Below are 23,991 nucleotides of genomic sequence, written 5' to 3' on the forward strand. Positions count from 1 at the left end.
AACTGATCCAATGCAACGTATTGCTGCAAATTCACAAACATGTATGCCCTGAAGTTAATTCTCACTCATAACATTGAAGGGCAGGCCACATTCGACATAGTGTGCAAACCTCAGCATGAGCGATGGCGTTATAGAGTTCTAAGCCAAGCAATAGCGAGGCTACTGGGAGGTGGAGCGCCAGCGCATGCTAGTCCCCTTCATCCAGTCGTACCGCCTGCGCGCCAATTGCGAAACTGCATTGATGCTTCTCCTACTTCCGATCTTCCCTAGACTTACCCACTTCATGAAATAATTCCCTGGCACCAGATGAGGGTTGAGGAAACCTGAGCTCTCTACGAAAAGAGGGCTGCACTGCCACCTGTCCATTAAGTTTTAAAAGCTAAAATAATCTTGCCGGGCCTCTGCCCCCTTCCACCTTAGGTTACCTTTTTCCACCATTAACAGTTGATCTATCTTCTGATGTTTTTCTCGCAATGGGCGCAGATCCAATTTATTTTCTTTGGTTCTTTTTACCACTCTGTAGTTGGTTTTCATGATTTACTCTGTGCCAAGGAAACCTTATATCTCGCCACCACAATACCCCGCTCAGTTGCTTTATAAAGCTTCATCTCCTTTTTATTCATTTTTTAGTATATTTATTTTTTTCGCTCATCAAGAAAAAAGGAAAGTGTCCCGTTTCGGCTCTTTGCTTCCTCCATCCAGAAAAATCTCTGCCCAGGGTGAACCGTTGTGCAGATATGCGTTTGTCTTTCAAGCAACTGCTGGTCTAGCAGATGGAAGATGCGTAAGGTCTTCAGGCTAAATGTCTTGATGCTCAGATAGGTTAAGGTAAGGCATGTTGAGGCCAGGCCTGCCAGGATAACCTTTTTATGTCAGTTCCTCAGACGAGACGCGAAACGGCACCATCAGCCAATCAATGTCTGTAGACTACTGGAAAGAGATTTCCTGAGCCCATCTAATTTCCTTGTTGTCTTGAACATTGATCCAGAGCGTGCCGTTATTTCTGGCTATCCTGCGATGTTACAGGGGATCCTACGATGAATAAGGACCTATTTTGTTACTTTTTATTGATGAGCATTGCCTTAAAATCTACCTCCCACCGGGTGACATTGCTTCTTTGGTTCTTGGCCAGATGCTTAGAACATCCGAGAGATCACCATTCGAAGCTTGTGTTTCCCTGGAGCACGAACATCTATCACTCTGAGCATGAAGGTTCGCAATTCATAGAGCAGGCATTTTGGCAAGATATGATGGGGGGAAAACTGAGGTATGATGGAGAATCAATTAACATTCCGCCAGGAGACATGTGGCCATTTTAGTAGAAGATATGTTGGCAGTTAATCAAAACTTTTCAAGGACACCTTCTGACTCTCCAGGAGCAACCTGTTTAAAATTGAAATGTTCAGCACGTCTGAGAAGATGGTATTATTAAGACATTATGGTTTTCTGGCGCAAATATAGACACTCTTTGCTAGACCTGTAGGCAGGAGTATATGTGTAAAACATCCTTTATACAGTGCAAGGGTACAACCTGGTCCCAGAGTCTGATTTTAGGAGAAAGTTCAAACTTGCTATTAGCCATGGCGCACCATTAGACATTCCTCACCATGGGAAGGAGAACCAGTTTGCAAATAAAAAAGAAAAACGTTTTATTATTATAAAGGAGTTCCTGGAGGGTAAAGAGGACCACGAGCTCTCCTGGATACTTTGTCGTTGATGACTGAGAAAATTACAAGAAGCAAGCAGGTGCTAAGGACGGTCCATGTGTGCAATTCTATGCAACATCTACTCATCCTCTTTGAACACTCTTATAGCTAATAATAACACACTGTCAGGGTGAGAAAATCCACTGATCAAAGAGAAAAGGGGGAAACCTGGTGTCCCTGTACTGGTAGCCGTGGGGCTCGCAGTACTACCAATACCTCAGAGTGCATTGCCAGCCATAATGAGTTGCAGTGAGTGGTAAGTGAGGATACAAAAGACCCCCCCCCCCCCCTTACTCAAAAAATAGTTCTGAAATATTGAAACGGTCAGCAAGCGTACTGTGGTTCTCTCAGACTGAGGCTGAAAAAGAGCAAAAGGGACACTCTTTCTTAATGATGATGGCGGCCATTATACAGACCACCGATATCCTGCAACCAGGCCATTGTTGCACTATTTACACTGTAGGTGCTGAACCAGAAATTAGGTGAGTGCTGGTACCACAAAAGGCTAAGAATGGACACTTTGCAGGCGACGTGTGCCCTGCTCTTTCCCATAGTCCTCTGTGGAAAGAGGTAGCCTAGCAGAGGAGGCATGGTTAGTAGGGTGCAGCAGCGGCTCAAGGCCGACTTCCAGCAAACCTGTTGCAGCAACTGGCGCCTCGATGATGCCACAGAAATGCAGCGCTTACAGAATGTCCCTCGTGAGGTAGCTGCGTAGATGTCTCTACTGTGCCCGCCTCCGGCAAGCTGGAGATGCTGGCCTCACTGTGGCATGGGAGCATTCTGGAGTAACAGTCCCAGGGATGTCATAAGTGTGTGATGCAACGCTGCCATCCCCTGAGGACACACTCCTTAATGATTGCCTGCTGGTTGCTGCAGCTCAAACATTTTATCCCGCCAGACAGCATGATGTTAGACCGTCTTCCTGGACACTGCTCGAAACAGGCCTCCTCTGTACAAACGTCCATCTCTTAAAGAAGCCGACGTGCTAAACATTCCACCAAATTGCCCCCATGGCCAAAATACATTAAATCATTACAGTATGTGCTTAAATAGACTTTGTACAGTGTTTCAGACATGGTGATGAGGGGGGGGGCAATTCAATGGGCCCTGCCCTCCATTACAGAGACCATAAGGGCCGAGGAATTTAATGGGACTAGAGTGTGGTGTTGTTGCATGGTGGGATAGACCGAGTGATCTGCCAACTAGACCGTTAATATTAGTTGGAGATTAATATTTAAAAAATAAGACTTGTGGCCAAAGTAAAAACTTGGTTTAGTGATAATCATATCTATTTATGTTTTTGCTCATAAGCACTACAATGATGCCATATTATACAATAAAATATTGTTCAGTACTCTAAGTGCAGAATTCATTTTTGAGGTTCTGCTATCCCTTTTTGGGGAGCCCGAAACCTTTTGCTTTTTCCCCCCGTTTTCTTTTAGGGTCTCTGATCTCTTTGTTGTCAGATGGACTTCTACTAAAGTCCCCCTGCCACTGGCACCCTTTTGGAGTATATGGTCCTATGGTAGCACACAAGTCTCCTAGGATGGGGGTACCTTCTAAAGCCCCTGTCGTGGCCCTCGGGTGATTATATTACACTACTTTTGTTTTGAAGTGCGTAGGATGACAGCAGCTATACTTTTGTTTTGGCTTCACTGGGGGGGTGCAAGCTGATTTACTCCATTAGCAGCTCAATGTACCTTATTCGTAGCCATTGGTGTACTAATGTATTTTCTAAGTCCTGCTCTTGGCCAGTTTGCTTTTGGGCCACTACCTTACTTTGGGAAACCATGAGGAAGGCCTAAAATGGCACCAGTGCACACATTGGGAGGAGGGGGGCACACTCTGAGCCCAGTCCTTCACCCACTGTTGTGGTTTGGACTGGTTTAGACCAGTCCCTAGACAAACCGCTACACAACCTGAGTTAGTGAGCCTGAAAGCTTGCTTGTTTTTCCAGGGCTGATCTGATTGGCTGACTGCCAAAAATGTGTTAGATGCTGTGGTGTATGATTGGAGTGCTAGCATAGGCCAGCCCGTCGGTGTGTAGGTGCAAGAGATCAGATGAACTCTGCAGGTTTATGTATTCGCTGGAAGATTGACCCCAAAAAGCTGTAGCTACAGTTTGTCTCGGTACCTTAGCTCCAGTTCAGATTTTTGCCTGCTGGACATCCTACCCAGGATGTCTTCTTCCTCCCCCTGGTCGTCCTCATTGGCTGTGCTGGGACACTTGTGGTAGGAGCATCTCTGTGCCATTTTGCCACTGTCTTCCCGTTTTACCACCTGGTGTAGAAAGCTGCTGTCATCCAGAATGGTATTGGGATACAATACCTCCCCTATCCTGTTAGTTCGTGTGCTGCCCTGGGTCCCCTACTTTGTGGTCTTCATCATGGGACTGTGATCTACTGGCTGGCTGCACCACTTTGTCCATCAAGCCATTGGAATCTGCTTGGGATACAGGAGCCCTCCTGGCCCGTGCTTTCACTTCTGGCTGGTCGGTCCCACTTCTGGGAAGACTGATCCTTCTCGGCCGTCTAGATCGTCATTCGAGGGTTCAAGTTCCTAGATGACAGGATCCTGTTAACCACATATGAAAAAGAAGAGCTGGTTGTTTCAGCCCGTCGGCCATCCTTTCGAGAACCATGACCACGACTACTTAACTCTGGGCCCTGGAGTGGTGGATTAGTAAGGATACTTGCCCTCATTGGACCCTGTGGTTCGTGGCCGTAGGTGTCTGCAGGTTCCCTTCTATCCTGTTTTGTCATTTGTTTGCATTAGCACGTATGTTGGGGCTAATGCAATGACCCTGGAGACAGTTGCTATCTTCTCCAAATCTGTGGGGGTAGAACTGGGACTTAACTTTCCCCATTGCCGCAACTGTGGCTACTGGCTTTGTTTGGTTAATTCCTATGGGGAAGCTTTTAACTTACCTGGAAGTCTCCTAAAGTGACCATGGATGTACTTACCGTCCATTGGATATTTTTCCTAGGCCCCCTGGAGGTTTAGGGCAAAGACTGGAATCTTAGCATGTACCATCAATTTCATATGCATGTTTAAAGTCCTGTATTGCACTCCTGCCTGTGAAGAAAATGCCTGGTTGCAATGTAGTGCTGTACAATGTTGCTGTATCTGTTGTTCTAGAAGTGTAATGGATTAGTGCTTGAAGTCTAAGTGCATTCTAACTTTTAGTGGCCTCTGGCAGTGTGTCCCCCCGTTTCCCCCCGCTCCTTTCCCCTCGAGGCCCCTACATTTACTGTATTATGTAGTTTACTACGCCCCGGAGGTTTAGGGTTACTGCGGCTCTGTGAAGGTTTTAGAGTTGGCACACGAGGCTCTGAATAGCAACATGTGAATGTGTCTAGGCTTCGCTTGGCTTCCACCGTTTGCTTCTACGTGCTATGTCTATCACCAGAAGATAGTGGACTTATTTTTTTGTGTCTGGACTGGGTTAGGGGTTAACGGACTATTACAGTTTGTATACATTCATATTTTTTTACCAAATAGATTCCATATGTAATTTTAATAAAGTGTATATTTTACGGTGTACCGATGTGGGGTGTCTTTTTTTTTTTTTTTTTTTTTTTTTTTTTTTTGAAAATGTATTTTCAATGCAGAAATCGAAAATACCAACATATAATACAAGAACATATTTACAAAAAAATGTATATACAAAGTCACAGAAACCCACCAAACCCCTTGTTCACATCTCATTACCTACAAACTCAAAATCAATACAGCTCCACAAATTTCCCCCATATCTTTGCAAACAAACCTTCCTTGCCCTGTTTCCTATACAATCGTTCCTCCATAGCTGCCAAATCTTGCATTTCACTCAGTCATATTTCTTTATTTATTGTAGCAACAGATTTCCAATTTCGAAGGATAATTTTCTTACCCATTGCAGCCCCTCTAAATAACCACTTTTTTTGGCATGGAGAGAGATCATCCAAGAGGGAATCGTTCGCCAGAATTATTGTCTCAAAATTAAAATCAATTGTCACATCCAGTATTTCATCACATATTTCACCAATATCGCTCCAAAACCCTCAAACCTTCACACAATCCCACATCATATGCTCCATCGTACCATCCTCCTGAACACACGCCCAACGTTCTGGACCTTCCTTCAAACCTCTCCTCCACAATTTTTCTGGGGTCCAATAGACCCTATTTAGGATCTTAATTTGTCTTGTCCATTCCGTCAGACCCAAGGAACACAGTTTGACATTCTCACATATCCTTGTCCAACTTTCCACAGTAATGTCCGCCCCAATTCTCCGACCCCATTCAATTTTTAGCAAATCATTGCCTTTATATTCGAGTAGAATCTGCCTATAAATCCAGCTCGCCAAGCCGCCCTCATTCACCAATGAGTTCCTCGTAAGAAATTCCAGATTTAGACTATTCTGAAAATCAATCTCACCATCAGCCCGCTTCAGTTTCCTGTAGTCTGAGAATCTGAAACCTTCAATGCAAAATTCCCTTTGTAAATCTCTAGCGCTTTTCCATTCACCCTCAGTGAAGAGGTCGCCAATCCAGGTGATACCACCCAAAAACCATTCAGGCCAGAAAAACGATTTACCATTCAATTTAATAGATGGATTCATCCATATTGACACTTTTGGATCCCTGTATGCAGCCACACCCAACAAGACATTCAAATTCTTCCAGGAATTCTTCATTGAAGTAGTCAATACATCTTTCACACCTTTCGATACTGTGTTTACCAACGCCCTAGGTGACAAAGGACTATTAGCACTAGCCTCGGCCACAGCCCATACACTAGGAATTGTTTCCATGAAATCTACCCTGAAAGCACAACTGAAGGCTAGATGATAGGCCCTGAAATTTGGTACAACTAACCCGCCCTTCTCCAAAGGTAATTGTAGCTTCCACAAACTCAATCCTGCTTGCTTTCTGTCCCACAAGAATCCTCGTATAAGCCTGTCCAATTCTTTCCAATAAGAAGCCTCAATATTCAATGGGATCATGCTTAAAATATAGTTGATATTAGGGGCCGACCTCATTTTTAAAGCATTGACCTTCCCCCAAAGCGACAGATTCAGTAATCCCCATCATTCCAAGTAATTTTTAAAAGCCACAGTAATCACATTCATGTTCACTCTTACCAAGTCATAAATCCTCGGAGTGATCCAAATCCCCAAATACATCATCTTATCTGGACACCAACGAACCCCTAGATCAGAAACATATTTTTTGTTACACCTAGGAGCCAGCAGCATCACTTCCGATTTGCTCCAATTTACTCTATAACCAGATATCCCCTGGAATTAAGTTAAGACATCCATTAATGTTGGTAAAGACAAATGCAGGTCCCACAGGATCAAAAGTATGTCATCCGCAAACAACCAAATTGTATGTTGAAAACCTCAACACGAGACACCATCTATATCCAGTTAATTTCGTATGACAGCCGCCAAAGGTTCAATCGCCAGAACAAATAACAAAGGCGAAAGAGGGCAACCTTGTTGCGTTCCCCTCTCTAGTCTAAAAGGAATAGAGCGAATCCCATTGGTGTTAACATCCGCTGTCGGTTCCGAATATAAGAGCTTAATCCATGATCTAAAATTCACTCCAAATCCCATTTTCTCGAGGACTAAGAACAAGAAATTCCATTCCACCCGATCAAAAGCCTTCTCCGCATCCAATGAAAAAACGGCTGCATCTTCTGATTCGGTTGCAGCCTTATTAATAGTATGGAATAAACGCCTGATGTTGCTGGATGTCTTTCTCCCTTTCACAAAACCCGACTGATTTTCATTGATCAACTTTGGCAGAAGACCCTCCAACCGAACAGCCAAGATCTTAGCCAAAATGTTATTGTCTGTGTTGATGAGACTAATTGGTCGATAACTCCCAGGGAGCGTCTCATCCTTTCCCTTCGGAAAGACAGATATCATGGCATGTCTAGTCGAAGCCGGCAGTAGTCCACTAGCCAAAGAGGACACATACATGTCCTTAAGTAGATTCAGGGCCGAATCTGGCAATGTTTTGTAGAATTCTACCGGAAAACCATCCGGCCCAGGTGATTTCCCAACTTTCAATTTGCTGATAGCCTTCTTAATCTCATCCACAGTCAGATCCTCCTCCAGTATCTGCGAATCACAACTCGAAACTCTAACAAGGTTCGCTCTCTCCAGAAATATACAAATGCATGTAATATTCCCAAAAAACATTATTAATTTCATTCGGCATAAATGCGAGTCGGCCCTCCATATCTTGAATAGATGTAATCGACCGTTCAGATTTCCTCATTTTCAACCTATATGCCAACCACTTATCACATTTCCCACCTTTCTCAAAATACTCACATTTTAGGTTATAGTATTTTTTTTCCCGTCTTCATCAATTATATCATTAAGTTCTTTCTTTAATTTCTTCGATTCAGTTAGACCATCTCTGTTAAACGGGTCAGCCATGACCACCTTTGATAAATCACCAGGCCTTATTTCAAGTTCCTTCTGCCTATTAGCATTTTTCTTTTTCAAACCACACGTCAAATAAATCAAGTAACCCCCTCACATTTTGAAGCCTCCCATACTACCTCCGGCCTCAAGTTGCCATTGTGATTTACTGAAACAAAGAAATCAATTTCTGCCTTCAACTTATCCACCTCCTTATCCATTTTCAAATACGTATTATCCATTCTCCATGTATATTCGTCTCTGAACAGGACCTCCCAAGTCAATACACATCATCACATGCGCATGATCCGTCAATAGGATTGTGCCTATTTCGCTTGTTTTAAAATTCTTTGTCATTAGTCCAGCTGTCAATCAATAACATGTCCAGCCTTTAAAAACCAAGTGTGCACCTGAGTAAAAACTATATTCTCTAGGATGGGGGTGTTGCAACCTCCAACAATCCCTCAAAGCGTGTTCCTTTAGCAATTTCGTAAGAGAAACATAATGGCAATCACTATGCCTACAATATCCCGGCACACTCCTATCCAAATCTTTATTCAAAACAGTATTAAAGTCACCACCAAGAATGATATCTGAACCCAAATCTTGAAGCGTCTAAGCCACCTTCCTAAAGAACGAACCATCATCTACAGAAGGGGCATAAATATTGCATAACGTCATCAAACGACCTTGAATATTAATCAACAAAGCCATCATCCTGCCCTCACCATCCGACATTTCACGTACAATCTTCAAAGGAAAATTCCTCCTAACCAAAATTGCCACACCTCTCGATTGAGTGGAAAAACATGAGCCATAGACCCTTCCAACCCAACCTTTTCTAAGGCTACTAACCTCATCTTTAAGCAGATGAGTCTCCTGAATAAAACAAATGTTGCACTTCAGCTCCCTCATGTGACTCATGATCTGTAGCCTTTTCTTTGAATTATTTAGTCCATTTACGTTCCACGTAAGCACATCTAAATCGCTAGCCATTTTCACTGACCCACTATCAATGACAAATTTATCAAAAATAGCATCCTCCACCAAACCAGAAAAATCTCAAAAGGCAACCACAAGATGTGAACAAATCCCCCCCCCCCCCCCCCCGAAATAGGGGCAAGTCAGCAACAACAGATAAAAAGTGTACACTAGATATAACATTCTAAATAGTCCAGTGTCCTGGACACCCCTCCTATAAGCCTATGAACACTTCCTCTAAAAACAAACCCCCCAAGAATTTTCCAAAAAGTCAAACGCTACCTTATGTAGAAACAATTCAATCGTGACACTCCCCCCCAATATTTGTGGAAATCATGCAGAGCATAACAGTCTCTACACCTCCATGAGCAATCCGATCACTAAATAAACCTCCATCTCACCCCATTGAGCCCACCTCCACCAACAAGTAATATGCATCAGACATCCCCATATAGACCTCCTAAAATACTAACAATACATGTTCAGGCACCATTACGATGGACAACACTAATCACTCACATGCGAACATAACCTCGATTACCCATATCAATTAAACATGCACATAAATTTAATATGCATTGAACACAATCCCACACAAACAAGTGATCTAGGCATCACCCACTCTTTAAACAACTGACCATATGTATTATTGCAAAGTAGACCAGACCTTATGCATGTCTTACATTATGTACCCTTCCGGAGCATGAACAATAACAACCTAAAGTTCTCATAAACACCCCAATATCACCCATAAAAGCATTCAAGCACTTCCCCCTCTACTTATGATACGACAGCTAGTTCACCACTTCATAATCCATTCAAAAGGAAACCCTTCACTGACAGTGCACAACAATTCATCCATCCGAGATTGCTTCAACATATATCGCTTATATAATAAAACTTTAACAACACATTAGGACTAGGCCCAATCCCAGAATATAAGTGGTTGATAATAAATAGGCATGGAAAATGGAGGACATGCAAGGAAAAAGAATAATTAACTTTGGAAAAACTAAGAAATCTAAAGGTGCACCCAAAGAAAAAATTGAATTATACAAACAGACTTCATAGTTGGTATAGGTACCATGTCCCAGCAACCTATAGACGCCCCAGAGGTCACACAAACATCGAAAAGAAGGCAACATGTACAATAGAACGGAGCTGTCAGTACCTAGAAAGAAAACATGTTAATATATAATCCGAGTACTCTCAACAGGTCATGTAACAACTACTCACAACCCCACCCCCATAACCCAGGACAATCATAGCCCAAATAATCCCCAGAGTTATTATAACTGTAGAACAACATCCCAGGCCCACTCAAACCATTAACATTTTCGTTAACTTTCCAACCAAGATCTAACAGTTGGAAATAAAAGGCTAGGCTACCTATCTCATAATTGAGCAACTACTACCCTAGCACACACACACCACATAGTAGTAATAATAATACTACTGAATACACAGTCCTGCAATGGAAGACCATTAATTGGAGGGTAAGAAACAAACAGGTCAACAAAATGTGGATGATGGAGCGTTCACTTTACCTAGAAACCAAATAACATCCCAAAATCCTAATCTCTCCATGCCCCTCATTAATACACAGCCAATACATTCCCACCAGCCATTAATCTGGGGTCCAACAATTTTAACTTAAGGTAAAGCCCCAACCTCATAGCCATGCTACCACAGCACACAGATAATAGCTCCACCCATAAATTGCTATATCCTGTAGGCTGCAGCCGGAAAAATACATATATGGAATTATTTCCCAACATATACCATACACCAAAAAAATATCAGTAGCTTCCTCATCAAAGGCGCTGTAGGCTACACATCCCAATTAAACAACCTATATGAGGAACATCATGCAGCCAACATTAAAGCATATTGCACCAACTGATGTCCTGTGCAGACACAACCGCCATAATGCCTAACAGAAACAGCCGTATGGACTAGTGATAGTAATGAACATTCATGGCCGTCAAACGTATAGAGCTCTGGTCATAGCCAACTAGAATTGCCCAATGAAAAGAGGCGCTTTCAATGAGGCAGAAGGTGCCCGCAGCATCACTACATTACTCCCATCACCATATATGCATTCACAAGCAGTTGCACTGAAGCTAATTTGCAGATGCCTGGAGTACAACTAAGATGCTCATGTGCTTAAGGGTATCATTTGTCATTCCGCTCTTTGCTTCACACCATGCAGCTGTCTATTTTAAACCACTCCGTTAATGAAGAGGAAAGAGAACTATATATAGATAATACCGCTTTGATATCTGTATAGGTTAGCTTGGCCCAACCAAGGGGAAGATAATTTGCAACAGGTACACAAATCCCGACTCCACGTTGTAAGATGGCTCAAAAAAGTCATAAAAGCAATGATGATGTCTGTGAATTGCTGTATATGTATGCATTGAACCAAAAATATAATCCACATGCCCACCAGTAGTGGCTAAATTAGTTAATTCGGACGCCTCACATCAACACACACAGTAAGGCATTGGGAAGAACACAGCCACTGGGAGACGAGGCCTGATGTCGGCTATAATGCCTCTTGAATGCACTTGAAGGCCCAACTGCAGAACGATGGCGAAGGGCCAAGACTCCAATTCGCCATACGGCACAGTAGTTTAAAAAGCACACCATTGTAGGTTTCACTGGCAGAGTGATCGTTCTCTCCATGAATGGAGGACTTATGCCGTGGCTACGTTTCAAGATCTGCATGCGCATAGGGCCAAACAATCCGTGAATAAGGAGCAGATCGGACAGGTCAAACTATAGCATCGCATTTCTGAACAATACAAGTGTGTTTGATTTGTGTGCTGGCGCCCCAGCCTTATGTGCTCTTCTTCAAGGATGCTGTGCGGGAAGATAGTCGGGATTATTTGAAAGCACTGTTCTTTCAGTACAAAAGCCGCCATTTTGCCCTGCCACTGCTGTTGACCTAAGTGAACTACTTAGCCCTGAAAAACTCAACGAGCTGGATTCTAGCACTCTGCCCAACTCACTGTGCTATGCTCAAGGGAACATTGTGGGTGTCGTCTTTTGTTGACTGTGGAGTAACTGTACTTTCCCATGGAGTGCCTGGCTGCTCTGTCACCATCTGTAGAGCGGTTGGCTTTACCTTTTTAGATCAAACTTCTGCCTCCCCTTTAGGTTAGATTGTGACCCTGCCCCCAGGGTTGTGCAACAATCTCCATAATAAGTACATTACTTGGTTCCTATATTTTGCTTCTAACACGTGGTTTGTCACCACAGTCTGGGTCGGATTGGCCCCTCGGCCTGTGGCCGGGCCGAAATCGTCCCTGTGGAGTGGGGGCCGATTTCTGGCCACTCCTGGGCCGGTTTTGAAAAAGAAAATAATTGAAAAGATTTTTTGGAGAAAATAAACAACCTGGAACGTGCAATATGGATCTATACACACAGATATTAATGATACATATGGTGATCTATTCTTGTATGAAATGTAGATCACATTAGTGAGATCATAACCATATTTTTCATAGTGTACTTGGGAACAATGCTATTTGATGCCCCTTCCTGTTTTGTAAAGGGCTGAAAGGTCGTGTTTCATCGCTTCACAGGATGTCACTTTGGGGTGGGGTCAAATTACATCGCTTCTGTTGATGTCATCAGAGGCCAAGGGTCGTGAAGCGAGGGGTGCGCCACTTTTTTTTTTGGGTGTCCGGGCCTGTTTCTTGTCCCAGTTCTATCCTTACCACAGTCCTATTTCCTCAATGGTCCTTTCCAATGCCGTCTTTGATTTTGGCGTTTGTCGTTTTAATGCTTTTTAATGCTTGGCGCCTGCGGGTCACGTGCCGAGTGGGTTACTGTAGATCGCTACCCTTTGTCGGAGGGTCTTATTTCCGGCTTGCAGGTATCCTGGAATTAGTTGTAGGCCCAAGACTTTGACTTCTCTGCGGGATGTGTTTTGCTGTTTGGTAATGGAATGGCATGGTTTTCTTTTTGATAGGTTTTCAAGTGCACCTTCCTTTAGCTGCACGCTTTTGCTTCCAGCGCGGCACCGCATATGGGCTAAGACATGCCTTTTCTGTTTTGTCTTAAGGGCACGTACACACACTAATAACAGCAACTTGGCAACGACAGAAAAAAATCGACACACACATTAGAAGGCGATGTTGCAAGCTCCGCATCTTTGCTTAAGACAAAGGGGGCCATTCTATGCCACGCGCCACGCATGCCTGAACATACACACCCTGAGCTCTTTGTTTGTCTGAACAGTTAACTGTCAAACAATGTACAGAAAGGAACTTGTAAGGAAGGTGACTCCAAGGCAAAAGATATTGTGGCAAGTGACGTCTGAACCAAGTAAGGATATGATAATTATATGATATGATAGGTAATTTATAACACGCTGAATACCCAGCCCAGCCCACAAGTCTGGTCCATTAGCTGAAATAGTCTCCTGAACAATGCAACCTCGAAACCCTTGGTTTAAGGCCACATTCACAGTGCTAAGTATCTTAGACTTTAGGCTGCAGCGGCACTGGGAAGTGAGTGCCCACTCGGTGTCAGCAGCCACGGTAGTGCCAAGGACTCATCCAGTGCAAAGAGAGGTATCTTCGCCTCTTTGGAAGTGCAAAGAGATTCTATGGATCCTTTGCCACCGTATTGACATGAGAGGTATGAGTAGGGATTGGAGGGCTGTGTATGCAGATTCTGTGTGGGATGAAAAATGGGGATTCCATCATCAAGACCTGCTCCAACTGATAATGCCGGGTTGTCACGAGAGATACAGAAATGTAACGTGGTTTTCCAGAAAGCTACGGGAACAAAGAGTTTCTTTGCTTGTACTCTAATCTACATCCTTTTTATTCTGATCAGAAATCTCAATTGGAAAGCGATACCTTTTCAGAGATGGTCCGCATCCACACACTCTATTTCAGTGCAAGGTTCTGTGGCCCGAGCTGCAAAAGCGGCAAGACTTCAGCCATTGCTCGGTGGCATCCTGGTCTCCATACCTTATCTCAGTGCGAGTTACCCCGTTCCCAAACTTGCTGTCTTTCTCTTAAGTGTCTCTGGACGGGGCAGCAGAAAAGTGTTCTAGATGGCGTCAGATCTGCCACTCCAGGTACACTGACCTTAATTAAGGTCTTCTCACTCTGCAATCTTTAATACCTGCTGTGACCTGCACCACAAGATGAGCAACAAGAAGCCGGGGCCAAAGCAGATGAAGGAACAGGAGTACCCAAAACAAACGGAGCAATTCTGTGCTCTTCTTTTTGGTGTGAAGTCACCGCCATCCTTTTTTACAGGAAATCTGATGGTAGTCGCATCTCAGCTCTTAAGGGAAGGAATTTGCATGTATTATTTTTTCCAGGGCAAGTAGTTTGCTCAAAAGACACATGATAGTTTAAAAGCAACTTGCAGGATCTTTCAATAGCTATATATGCCGGTAGTGCCGTCATGCACGGAATGTAGCCTGACATCGCCAGCATAATCTCCAGTTCACTGGGATGGTGCTTGACCCACACAAACCACAGCTCTGCCTGTGCACATCAAGCAGCATCCTTGTCAGGGAATGCAAGTCTTCATTTGTCCCTGTAACCCTGCATTCCCAGTTTACCCCAATGTTTCTCTAGTCGCCTCCACTGTAAACTGTCAGTCAACCAGGCCCAACCGTGGCAAGATGGCAGATTTGCCCTGAGGTCCTACATCAATGAAATGATGGTAGTTTTACACAGACTCTTCTCCCACAACCAACTGCAAAACCGAGAATTGGGACTTCCCTTGTATTCCTTTCCCTCATTGCTATGTAACAAGCGTCCTCTGCTCCATATGGGAAACACTGTTATGATGTGCTGCATTTAGACATAACGTGATCGTAATGTGATTTGTCCCGGTCCCTCTCCCGCTTGCTGTCTCTCTGTCTCGCTGACCCCTCTCATTTCTCTCTTGCGCTTTCTCTGCTCTCCATCTTGCCACAGAGAACACAAGATGTGCAGAAGCCCTTCGTAGATCTTTAAAACTTCCATTAGTAGATGCTCACCTGAAAATTGCTAAATTCAATCTTTCCCCTTTCGGGTGTTTAGCTGAGAGCTCGGTTGGAATATCCTTTTTAAAAACTGGAAGAGGAAACTTCTCCAGGCTTTTCCTGATCTGCTTCTGATCCCCTTAGTAATTGTCAAACTCGCATTGTCTCGGGAGGATAGCTCAAGGGCAACGTCTTCTCCTTGGAAGCAAAACAACACATAGCAAAAAGGTTTGATTCCCGAGTCCGCACTTAGAAACCTCCTGGTTTTTAAGCACATTATAAATAACCGATTCCAATGATCAAACAGAGCCTGCCTCTAGCACTTCTATTATTTTCTTCATTGCCTCACTTGAGTACTCTATGTATCTTCTCAACAGACTGGTCCTTCTCTACTGGACGAGAGAAAAGATTTGCCACCATAATCCAGCTTCAACCTGGGCTCTTGCTAGTCTACTGCATGGACGTTTCAGTCCACCTCTGGAGCTTGAGTCAAGCCAAGGCTTTATATAGGCCACTTTGCCAAAGAGAAAAGAAATTGCATTTGGTGAGCTGCGATTTCCTAACGCCAAAGCTGTTATCCCCTTCCTCCTTTACAGTATTCATTCAGATGTGTACATCGCCCTTTTAATACAGAAGAGCAGGCCTTCACATCATGTAGGTTGCCTCGCCACGGAACATTGGCTCCCAACCCTTTTTTTCAGAAGGATGCAGACTTTTTAGATGAAAAGCATTAACAATTGCTTTTGCATTTTTGCTTTACTAGTGGTGAAGTCGACCCTGATTTACACGTGTCCTCCTAACCAGAGGTCGTGGAGCTAAAGTCTCTCAGGATAACAGATGTCCTTAAAGTGAATACCCTGAATTCACCATTGTGCCCATTTCTAACGTAAACGGGCAGCTGTGGAACAGCGAGTGGCTTGGAAATGTGTGGTGTAGACCAATTAACCCCAGAGGATTGTTCACCAAATGGCCACTTTCACTGCAAAGGCTTCTGGCAGGACCCAAGGACTGTGGCAAAGCATGCTGTGGGAATTGAATTTACCAGGGAACTTACCCACCAAAGCATATTCTCTCTGGGTCCCCCAACTTTGCCGCCTATAGATCAGGATGCTTATGGGTCCCAAGGGTAACAGTATCCCAGGGGAACTTCCTTTGCTGTCTGCAGCTGTCCAACCCTACCTTATGTTGGTGTTCACGTATTCTTAGTGTTGCATAGTGTTTGGAAGTGGCCAATTGATGAAATGCTAATACAATCTTTAAAACGGCTCAACAAAAGGAAGGATATTGTAGCTCACAGCAACTCTTACTACTTGGATAGCTGCCAAAACGGCAAATGTAGAGTATCCTGGAAAAAACCAATATGACCAGCTAAGTTACTACCCCTGCCTTGGTCGCGCAAAGGTTATTCTACAGGAGAAAATATGGCCTCTGCAGCCTTCTTGGAGAAATGACCCACTCACTGAGATATTCATACCAGATGAGTGGAAATAATGGGATGTCTTCTGCAGACATTACTGTCTGGTTTCTAGTCAGACTCGTTCATTGATAATAGGAACAGGCAAGCTTTAACGTCCTGAACTGTAATACTGGGTGAACAATACAAAAAATGGTTCAACTCGGCTCAAGCCTGCATGCAGGTGACTCCCAAGTGTAATCAAACCCAGTCAGCAAATGTCTGCTTGAAATCGTGCACAGTTCAAATGGGCACAATCCAATTTGAGCCAATAGGTAACCACGACTCTAGTTGTGTCAACGCTTTTTCAAACAATAAACATACATTGGTTTAAGTCAGCTTAGTCTTTTTCGAAACCAGAGGAAAGTATTGATTCAAGTCGCGTCGAGTTGGCTTGATGTAGTAAGAGAAACTGAAAGCAGAAAAGTGCTCATTAGGAACAATGCTCTTAAATTTAGTGTGATGTGACAAATAGGCAGGTTGCTGACTGAGTACTGGCCCAGTGGGGTTCGCGAGTTTGTCGGAGAGGTAGAAAAATTGACTTAATTCTATTACTGCCCATTTTTTTTGCAGGAATGGTTTTACCACCACGTTTACGGCACTGCCAAATTCCAGGTTCGGCCTAAAAGTGGTGGAGACTCCTGTGGGCAACTGCTGCAAGTCTATCCTCCACTTTCATGCCAAAAAGAAGAGGAATTACAATAGGCAGAATTACCGCAACAATATGGCCTTTCGAAAATCCCAAGGAGTGCCGAGGACTCTGAAAATCGGGACGAATGCAGTGGTTACTGCACTCGTAATCTGGCAGCAATTCCACCAGACCGCGAGTGAGGGAACAGTAAACGAGTTTATTTCCCCAAGAAATACCACCAAACTTGAACGAGCCCCAACAAATCAGTCCCCACTTTGTCTCCTTTCCATTCAACAAAAATAGAGTGCGGTTTTAAACCTAGATGAGGATTTTGAGGATGGGAGGTTAAAGATGAAGCACATCAGGACAAGGGGCCTGTTTCTCTGCTTTCTCTGTAGCAGACTGCCTCCAGGCTGGACATGATGGTGGCCATAATGCATCTTTTCCTTGGCCACCGGTACCCCAGGATTGACGTTTGCCATAGTTTTATTCGAGCTGAGTCAAACCATCAAATATTCATATCTAGAAGCAGCTTGAATTTTGGTTCAAACGTTTTGAACCATTTCGAGCCCCACCTCAAAGGTTTTTAGTCGTTAAGTCCCATCTGATCCTCCCCTGCTCCAATGTTTGGATCTGCTCAAATTTGATTTAAGACCTTCCGCACATCCATAGCTCAGACTCTAATAGGTTACCTTAGACTACTTTCAGAAATCTCATTGGGTAACTATTTTACAGGATGGATTGACACTTTTTCTTCTCCAACTTGGGATCTTCTTTAGTAACGTGTGATGTTCATGCCCAAAGAAACCAGTAGTAAGAAACCCAAAGAGGCCAGATGACACATCTGCACAATAAGGATATTTTTGTGAGTAGCATGAAAGCTCTGCCCTAGCCCATATGCCCCTTTCAAAATATTACATGGTGCACTGCCAAAATTAATCAGAGATGCTGCTTCTGCATTTCTTTAGGACCCAAGAAATCAATTAAATTGAAGGGGAGATTCACCAAACACGTCCTGAGGAACCCCGTACTACTTGAGATGGATTTTCTGAGCTTCATAAGTGTGGAAAAGATACCCCTGCTTGATCTGAGTGTTTCAGCTTGTATCTCCTCTTGTTCTGCAGTCTGAGGCGTTGTAAAGGGCTTGTGATGGCAGACCCGCTTGCTTCTTAGTGTACTGGAGACAAAGTAGAGGCTGTGAATGGGTTCCTAATGTTAATATTGCCAGTCTGCAAGACCAAACATGGAAGAACGATGCTGGCTTAATCTAGCAAATGCTGTTAATAACAATTTCCCCAACTCTTTTATACTCCTTCTTTCCACTTTTAGACACCTCCAAATGTGGAAAAGGCTCTTAGACTCTTCGGGCAGCTTCTCAACAACAAGATTTTCCTACTAACCTTCATTCACACGTTGGAGGCACAGCGGAGCTTCTCCATGCGGGACCGTGGCAACGTCGCATCGCTGACCATGGTGACCCTGCAGGGCAGGATGGAATATGCCACAGTGGTGCTGAAGCAGCTGCTCTCTGACCTGATTGAGAAGAACCTGGAGAACAAGAACCACCCCAAGCTGCTCCTACGCAGGTAAGGCGTGAGCAAGTGCTTCTCGTACAGCCAGGGGTCTGCAACCTTTGGCTCCCCGGATGTGTTGGACTACAACTTCCCTCAACCCTACCCACAATAGGCAGTGGTGAAGGATTACGGGAGTTGTAATCCAAAACATCTGGAGAGCCGGAGGATGCAGACCCCCTGTTGTATACTAAACCCTCCTTTTTATAGACCAAGGTTTCCATTAACTATTATTTCATCTGAACCTGGTGTCCATGATTGGTGTGGACAAATTAGGCTCAAATTCATTATCTTTGTTGTTCTTTTTCTTTGCAGAACTGAGTCTGTAGCAGAGAAGATGCTGACAAACTGGTTTACCTTCCTGCTGTACAGATTCCTAAAGGTAAGTTCGACATAACAGTTGTGAGGGAGAGAGCAAAGGAAAAGCAGTGTTGCGGTGTCAAAGAATTGGGTCGGGATGCAGAGAGACCAACCCATCTCCAAAATGTGGACACAGATAGAAGGGATTCCAGTCCCTCTTTGAAGTAAAGATCCACAGGGAGTGGTCCAGAAATGTAGGTTTTCTATCAGCAGCTTTGACTCCTGCCTCTTCAGCTCTCGTGTCTTCTTTCTGGGCTATGGTAGGGGCTTCAGCATGGTTGCATACATCTCATCAGCTCTCTTTTGATCGGGGGTTTTCTTTGAATTATGATTAGTGTTTAGAATGGTGAGACCTAAGCTCCGAGGTTTGCCTTTTTTTCTGGCTCTGTCGTATAGGGTGCTCATTTAGACTGCCCTCTTCAGCATGCTTAGACCCCCATCTCTACATCTCTCTGTTTGTCTTTGTTGTGAGTGTATGAGTGTTAGCCCCATCCACTGCCTCCGGGCCTACCGCACACTAGGGACTCTATCTGCAACCCTGCAGTCCCCTGCCTCCTTACACTTACTTAGAACTGGCCACCCCAGCAGCACTTACTTGAGCTTTGCTTATTGCTTGCTCCCTTTCCCTCCCCCTGGCACTTCTCCTCTCCCTTCCCCCTGCACTTGCACAATCTAAATGACGCAAGGCCTAGTAAGATCGTTTGTTTTGTCCTCTCCTTTTCTCCCCTTCCTTGTCTTGTTGCGCCTAGAAACACTTGTGTACAGGCGCATTATAAATGACATCAAATCATGAATGGGCTCTTCCTGGTCTAACTCCCATCGTTTCAGCCATGTGGATTGGGGTGTTTTGGGGTTATGATTGAGGCTTTGCACTTTAGACTCCATCACTCTAGCTTTGGGGTCTTTTTTCTGGTTTGATAGCGACTGTTTGGAATTCATCTTTGTGCTTGGTGATTTCTCTGTGCTTTGAATTCTGACCCGGGTTTAGCATGGTGAGACTTCAGCGCTCAGGTGTTTGGTATCCGTGGGTGTGTGATAGTGGCTTGGCCTGGTGATCTGCCATCCGTTTCGCTCTGCTGTGAGATGCATGCATTCAGCATAGTTGGACACCGTTCTCTTTAGCTGGTTTTTCTTTAGGTTCTGATGGAAAGGGCTCCTCGAGATGTTGCTCACATGTTCCTTTCCCCTTCTCTCTCCTTGCAGGAATGTGCCGGGGAGCCTCTCTTCATGCTTTACTGTGCCATTAAACAGCAGATGGAGAAAGGACCCATCGACTCCATCACAGGGGAGGCCCGCTACTCGCTGAGTGAGGACAAACTTATACGGCAGCAAATTGACTACAAGATGCTGGTGAGTTGCCCACACATCTGACCAATGGTAGGCCTCAATTTCTTGGATATCACCGTGCCTAAACTCCCCTCAATTTAAAGATGCGCTTATAGATTGTAAATAGGACTCCTTTCTTCTAAAAAATGGTTTGAGTTTTGGGAAGGATGTGTTTTGTTTCGAGAGTGTTTCTTCATACTCTGGCCACTCTTGGAGCTTGTACTCCCAGTTCCTGGCTTGGTTAGGCTGAGTTAAGAGGTATGATCTTGCAGAATTCTGGCTCTGGTTATCGGGATTGCTTCTGAAGGAGAAAGAAAGGGTGGCTTTATTGGCAGCACTTGGGAGGGGGGGGGGAGAAGGGCACTACACCCCTGAAAGAATTAGGTTTGTAATAGTTGGATGAGTACTGTGCCTCTGGAGGGATTACACTTTTAATAGTTGGAGGAGAGGCCATTGAGGGACTATAGGATGCTGCCTCTAGAAGACTTGCGGCTGAAGCACCAGAGAAAACAGGAATGAATAGTAGCGTTGCAATTACAGTCTAGGGCGAACGCCCCTTTATAGTATGCAAAGTCTTGCCTTCCAGGTGGTCCATGCACTCAGCAGGCTTTCCAAGTATTTTTTTTTATATAGTTCATTTATTATACGCTTATAAACGTCTGTGTCTGTAAGGCGCCACAAGGTTGGGGGGGAGGGGGGGTGAGGGTGCAATGATCCTTCTAGCTCTTATACATTCAGATCATGCAAGTGCAGGATATTTATAACGCGCTTGGTTTCAAGCGCACATCCGGGATTCAAACCTGTGTTGCTCAGCGTGGTCTTGCTTCCAAGGCCCGCGTGTAGCCACAGAGCTATGTCTCGCTACTTGCCACCACCCACCAAACCTGGATGGAGGATGCTGACTCATTTTTGTTTGGAGCTATCTCCAGATGACTAGTGAGAGAACCACATGCGCGGGATCCCCGGGATGTAGGTGAGTGTCTTTGCGCAGTGCCCAGCAGGGAGTCTGAAATCCGTCCCCCTTTGCCATTGGAAGGCAGTTTCCTGCCCATGATTAAGTCTCTAGGTGGGCAGCAGATTCCAAGGTGGCAACTGCCCATCAGGGTTTTGTTCGCTACAGCTAAGGGATTCTGGACCTGAGTGGGGCTTCCGCGGGAGGGTGAGCTGGGATGGCCACATGCACGAGTGGTCGTTAAACCACTCGGTCATGTCAGGCAGTCCTTGAAATGGGTAGAAGTGCAGGTTCATACCCTTTGCTGATGCTCTTCCATGGGAAGTATAGGTCCCCTGCTGAGATGTGTGGGTACTCTTGAGCCAGACATAACCTACCAACGTAAAGTACTGGGTGCTTGAGTCACCCTTCTCGGGATAAAAACCACAACGTGTTACATCTCTTCCACTCTTTCCGGGTTTGCTGTGTGTGAGTGGAGGCTCTTTCTCAGCCTTTTTCCGCAGGGCTGCGCAGGTGATCGCCCAGAGTGCCATTAGCCCCCTGTAATGCAAGCGCAGGGGAGTCTTTTAAGAGCTCCACCAAGCTGGAGTGGTGGGAGAAGGTGCAGCAGGCGCCCTATTGAGATGTAATGCGCCCTGCTCTTTTGCTGGTGCCGAGCTTTCCAGCGTGGGAGCGGGGCACATTTAATAACAATAGGTTGCTGATGGTTTTGCATCAGCACCCTATTGATATGATTACCTCCCTAGCACGGGAGTGGACGGTTTTCATTAAAATAGGGTGCTGATGCTTTCACAATGGTGTCCTTTTCCAGTGATTAACTCCCTGCTCCAGGGCGGGAGCTTGGAGTTAAAAAAAAAAAAAGTGGCCCCCCTGCCACATTGACCAGGGGGTTGCCATATTTTTCTTTCACTGCGGGGGGGGGGGGGGGGCTTCTGCCGCTAAATCCGCCACTACCTCAGGGGCTGCTCGGGGTGGGGGGGGGGGGGTCAGGAAAGAAACTGGTGTTGGCTCACACCTGCTACCTTTTTCTTTCCACCTCTATGCGGCCTCGCGTTGTTTACGTGCCCCCTGTGACTTCTCCGACCAGTCATAGTTGGTCTTTCTTCTTCCTCCTCTGCCCTGCAGTCGGGTCCCCATGATATGAGTCAACCTTTTGCCCTCGCCTGCCCGAGGGGGTCCTTCATTCTGGCCTCGTCTTACCTGGGTTTTGGACGTCTTCCTATTCTGCAGACCCAGAGTAACATGTCAGACACGACTGGCATGTGACTCTTTCCCAGCCCTGGCTGCCACCCTTTGAGAGGCACTGTCAGGGAAATATTTTCTTTAGAGCGGCCCAACCATCTGGATTTGATCGTACGTGCTTCTGCGTCCAGATGAAGATCCTCGTGTCTTCATTATATCCCTCAAACCTCTGTCGCGTTACACAGAGAGGGTCGACTTCCGCATTTGGAAGCTTTCCACAGTGAAAACACCAAACCCTATGATGAAGCGGGAGCGAGGCGTGAAAGAGCCGGCTGCAGGAAGTGTCTGGTACATTACTGAGCACAGAGCAGGCGCCTGGAGAGAAATGGGAAGCAGATTGCCTGCTCTAACGTCGTCCATCTTCGCCCAGCCATCCATCAACCCCCATTCCCCGCTCCCCTGCGTGTATCGGGCCTTCCATTCCAAGCTCGCGAGCTCCCTCTTCTGGTCAGATGTCTCTTCTACTTGAGCAATTTTGACGGTGTTCTTCCTGTGACGCGCAAAGCGTTAGACACTGCCTGTTGCAGAAACGTCTACCGCGCATGCTCCAGTGGGTATACAATGGGAGACACACGTTTTCACGTTAAGGGGGCCAAGGTTTCAAGGTTTAATGGGTCTGGTGTAGGGTGACCAGATTTTCAAAACAAAAAACCGGGATGGCCAACAACATAAAAGAGGGACTACCCCATCGCAGCCCACCAGTTACTGCCCCTCCACCAACACGGCCCCACAACCACCCCCCAACCATATTTCCAGAACTTCTCCTTTCTATAAACTGTTTATAATCTCATTTGTGCAGTTTTGTCTGTGAATCGTGGCATGTTAATTCAAGACGAGCGTTAGCTCTAATTGATATTGCATTGCCTCTGTGGCACAGTCAGTAAGTGTTCTGACTTGTACCTGAGAGGTTGCAATCAGTAAGTGTTGTGACTTGTACCTGAGAGGTTGGGGGTTCGGGCCAAACCCCCATCTTCAAAATGATGAAAATGTTGTGAAAAATAATTACAGTTTGCATTACCGCAGCCCCCCAAACATGCAAACCCCGGACGGGGTTTCAAAAATGAAAAAACTCCCGGGACGGAGGGTGATTTCCCCGGACTGTCTCGGGAAAACCCCGAAGTCTGGTCACCCTAGTCTGGTGGCGTGGACGGTCCGAGTCTTTGTCCTCCAGGAAAGAGGTTGTTGTTGACTGGATGGCTCAGCTCTTTGGCCGAAGGGTGCAGGCCGTTTATCTGGGAGGCAGGAAAGGAATTGGGCTGGAATAAGACAGTGTTGCCCACAGGCAAGCATTGTCTTGCTGGAAGCTTCAGTAACATTTTTGGGAGAGTGAGACCCAGTAATTCCAA

The 23,991-nt window shown here is 45.2% G+C and overlaps 1 protein-coding gene across 1 annotated transcript in view; it reads left to right on the plus strand.

Annotated features, from left to right (window-relative positions):
• Positions 1 to 23,991, plus strand: part of PLXNA3 (plexin A3) — a 677,771-nt gene that overhangs the window by 622,069 nt on the left and 31,711 nt on the right. Inside the window, exons 22-24 of the mRNA XM_069645473.1 lie at positions 18,524 to 18,780; positions 19,081 to 19,147; positions 20,329 to 20,475. Coding sequence (XP_069501574.1) covers positions 18,524 to 18,780; positions 19,081 to 19,147; positions 20,329 to 20,475 — 471 coding nt within the window. The remainder of the gene's footprint in view (positions 1 to 18,523; positions 18,781 to 19,080; positions 19,148 to 20,328; positions 20,476 to 23,991) is intronic.

The sequence above is a fragment of the Ambystoma mexicanum genome, chromosome 2p (assembly GCF_040938575.1).
Source record: "Ambystoma mexicanum isolate Mex_15411 chromosome 2p, UKY_AmexF1_1, whole genome shotgun sequence".
In the NCBI taxonomy this organism is placed as follows: domain Eukaryota; kingdom Metazoa; phylum Chordata; class Amphibia; order Caudata; family Ambystomatidae; genus Ambystoma; species Ambystoma mexicanum.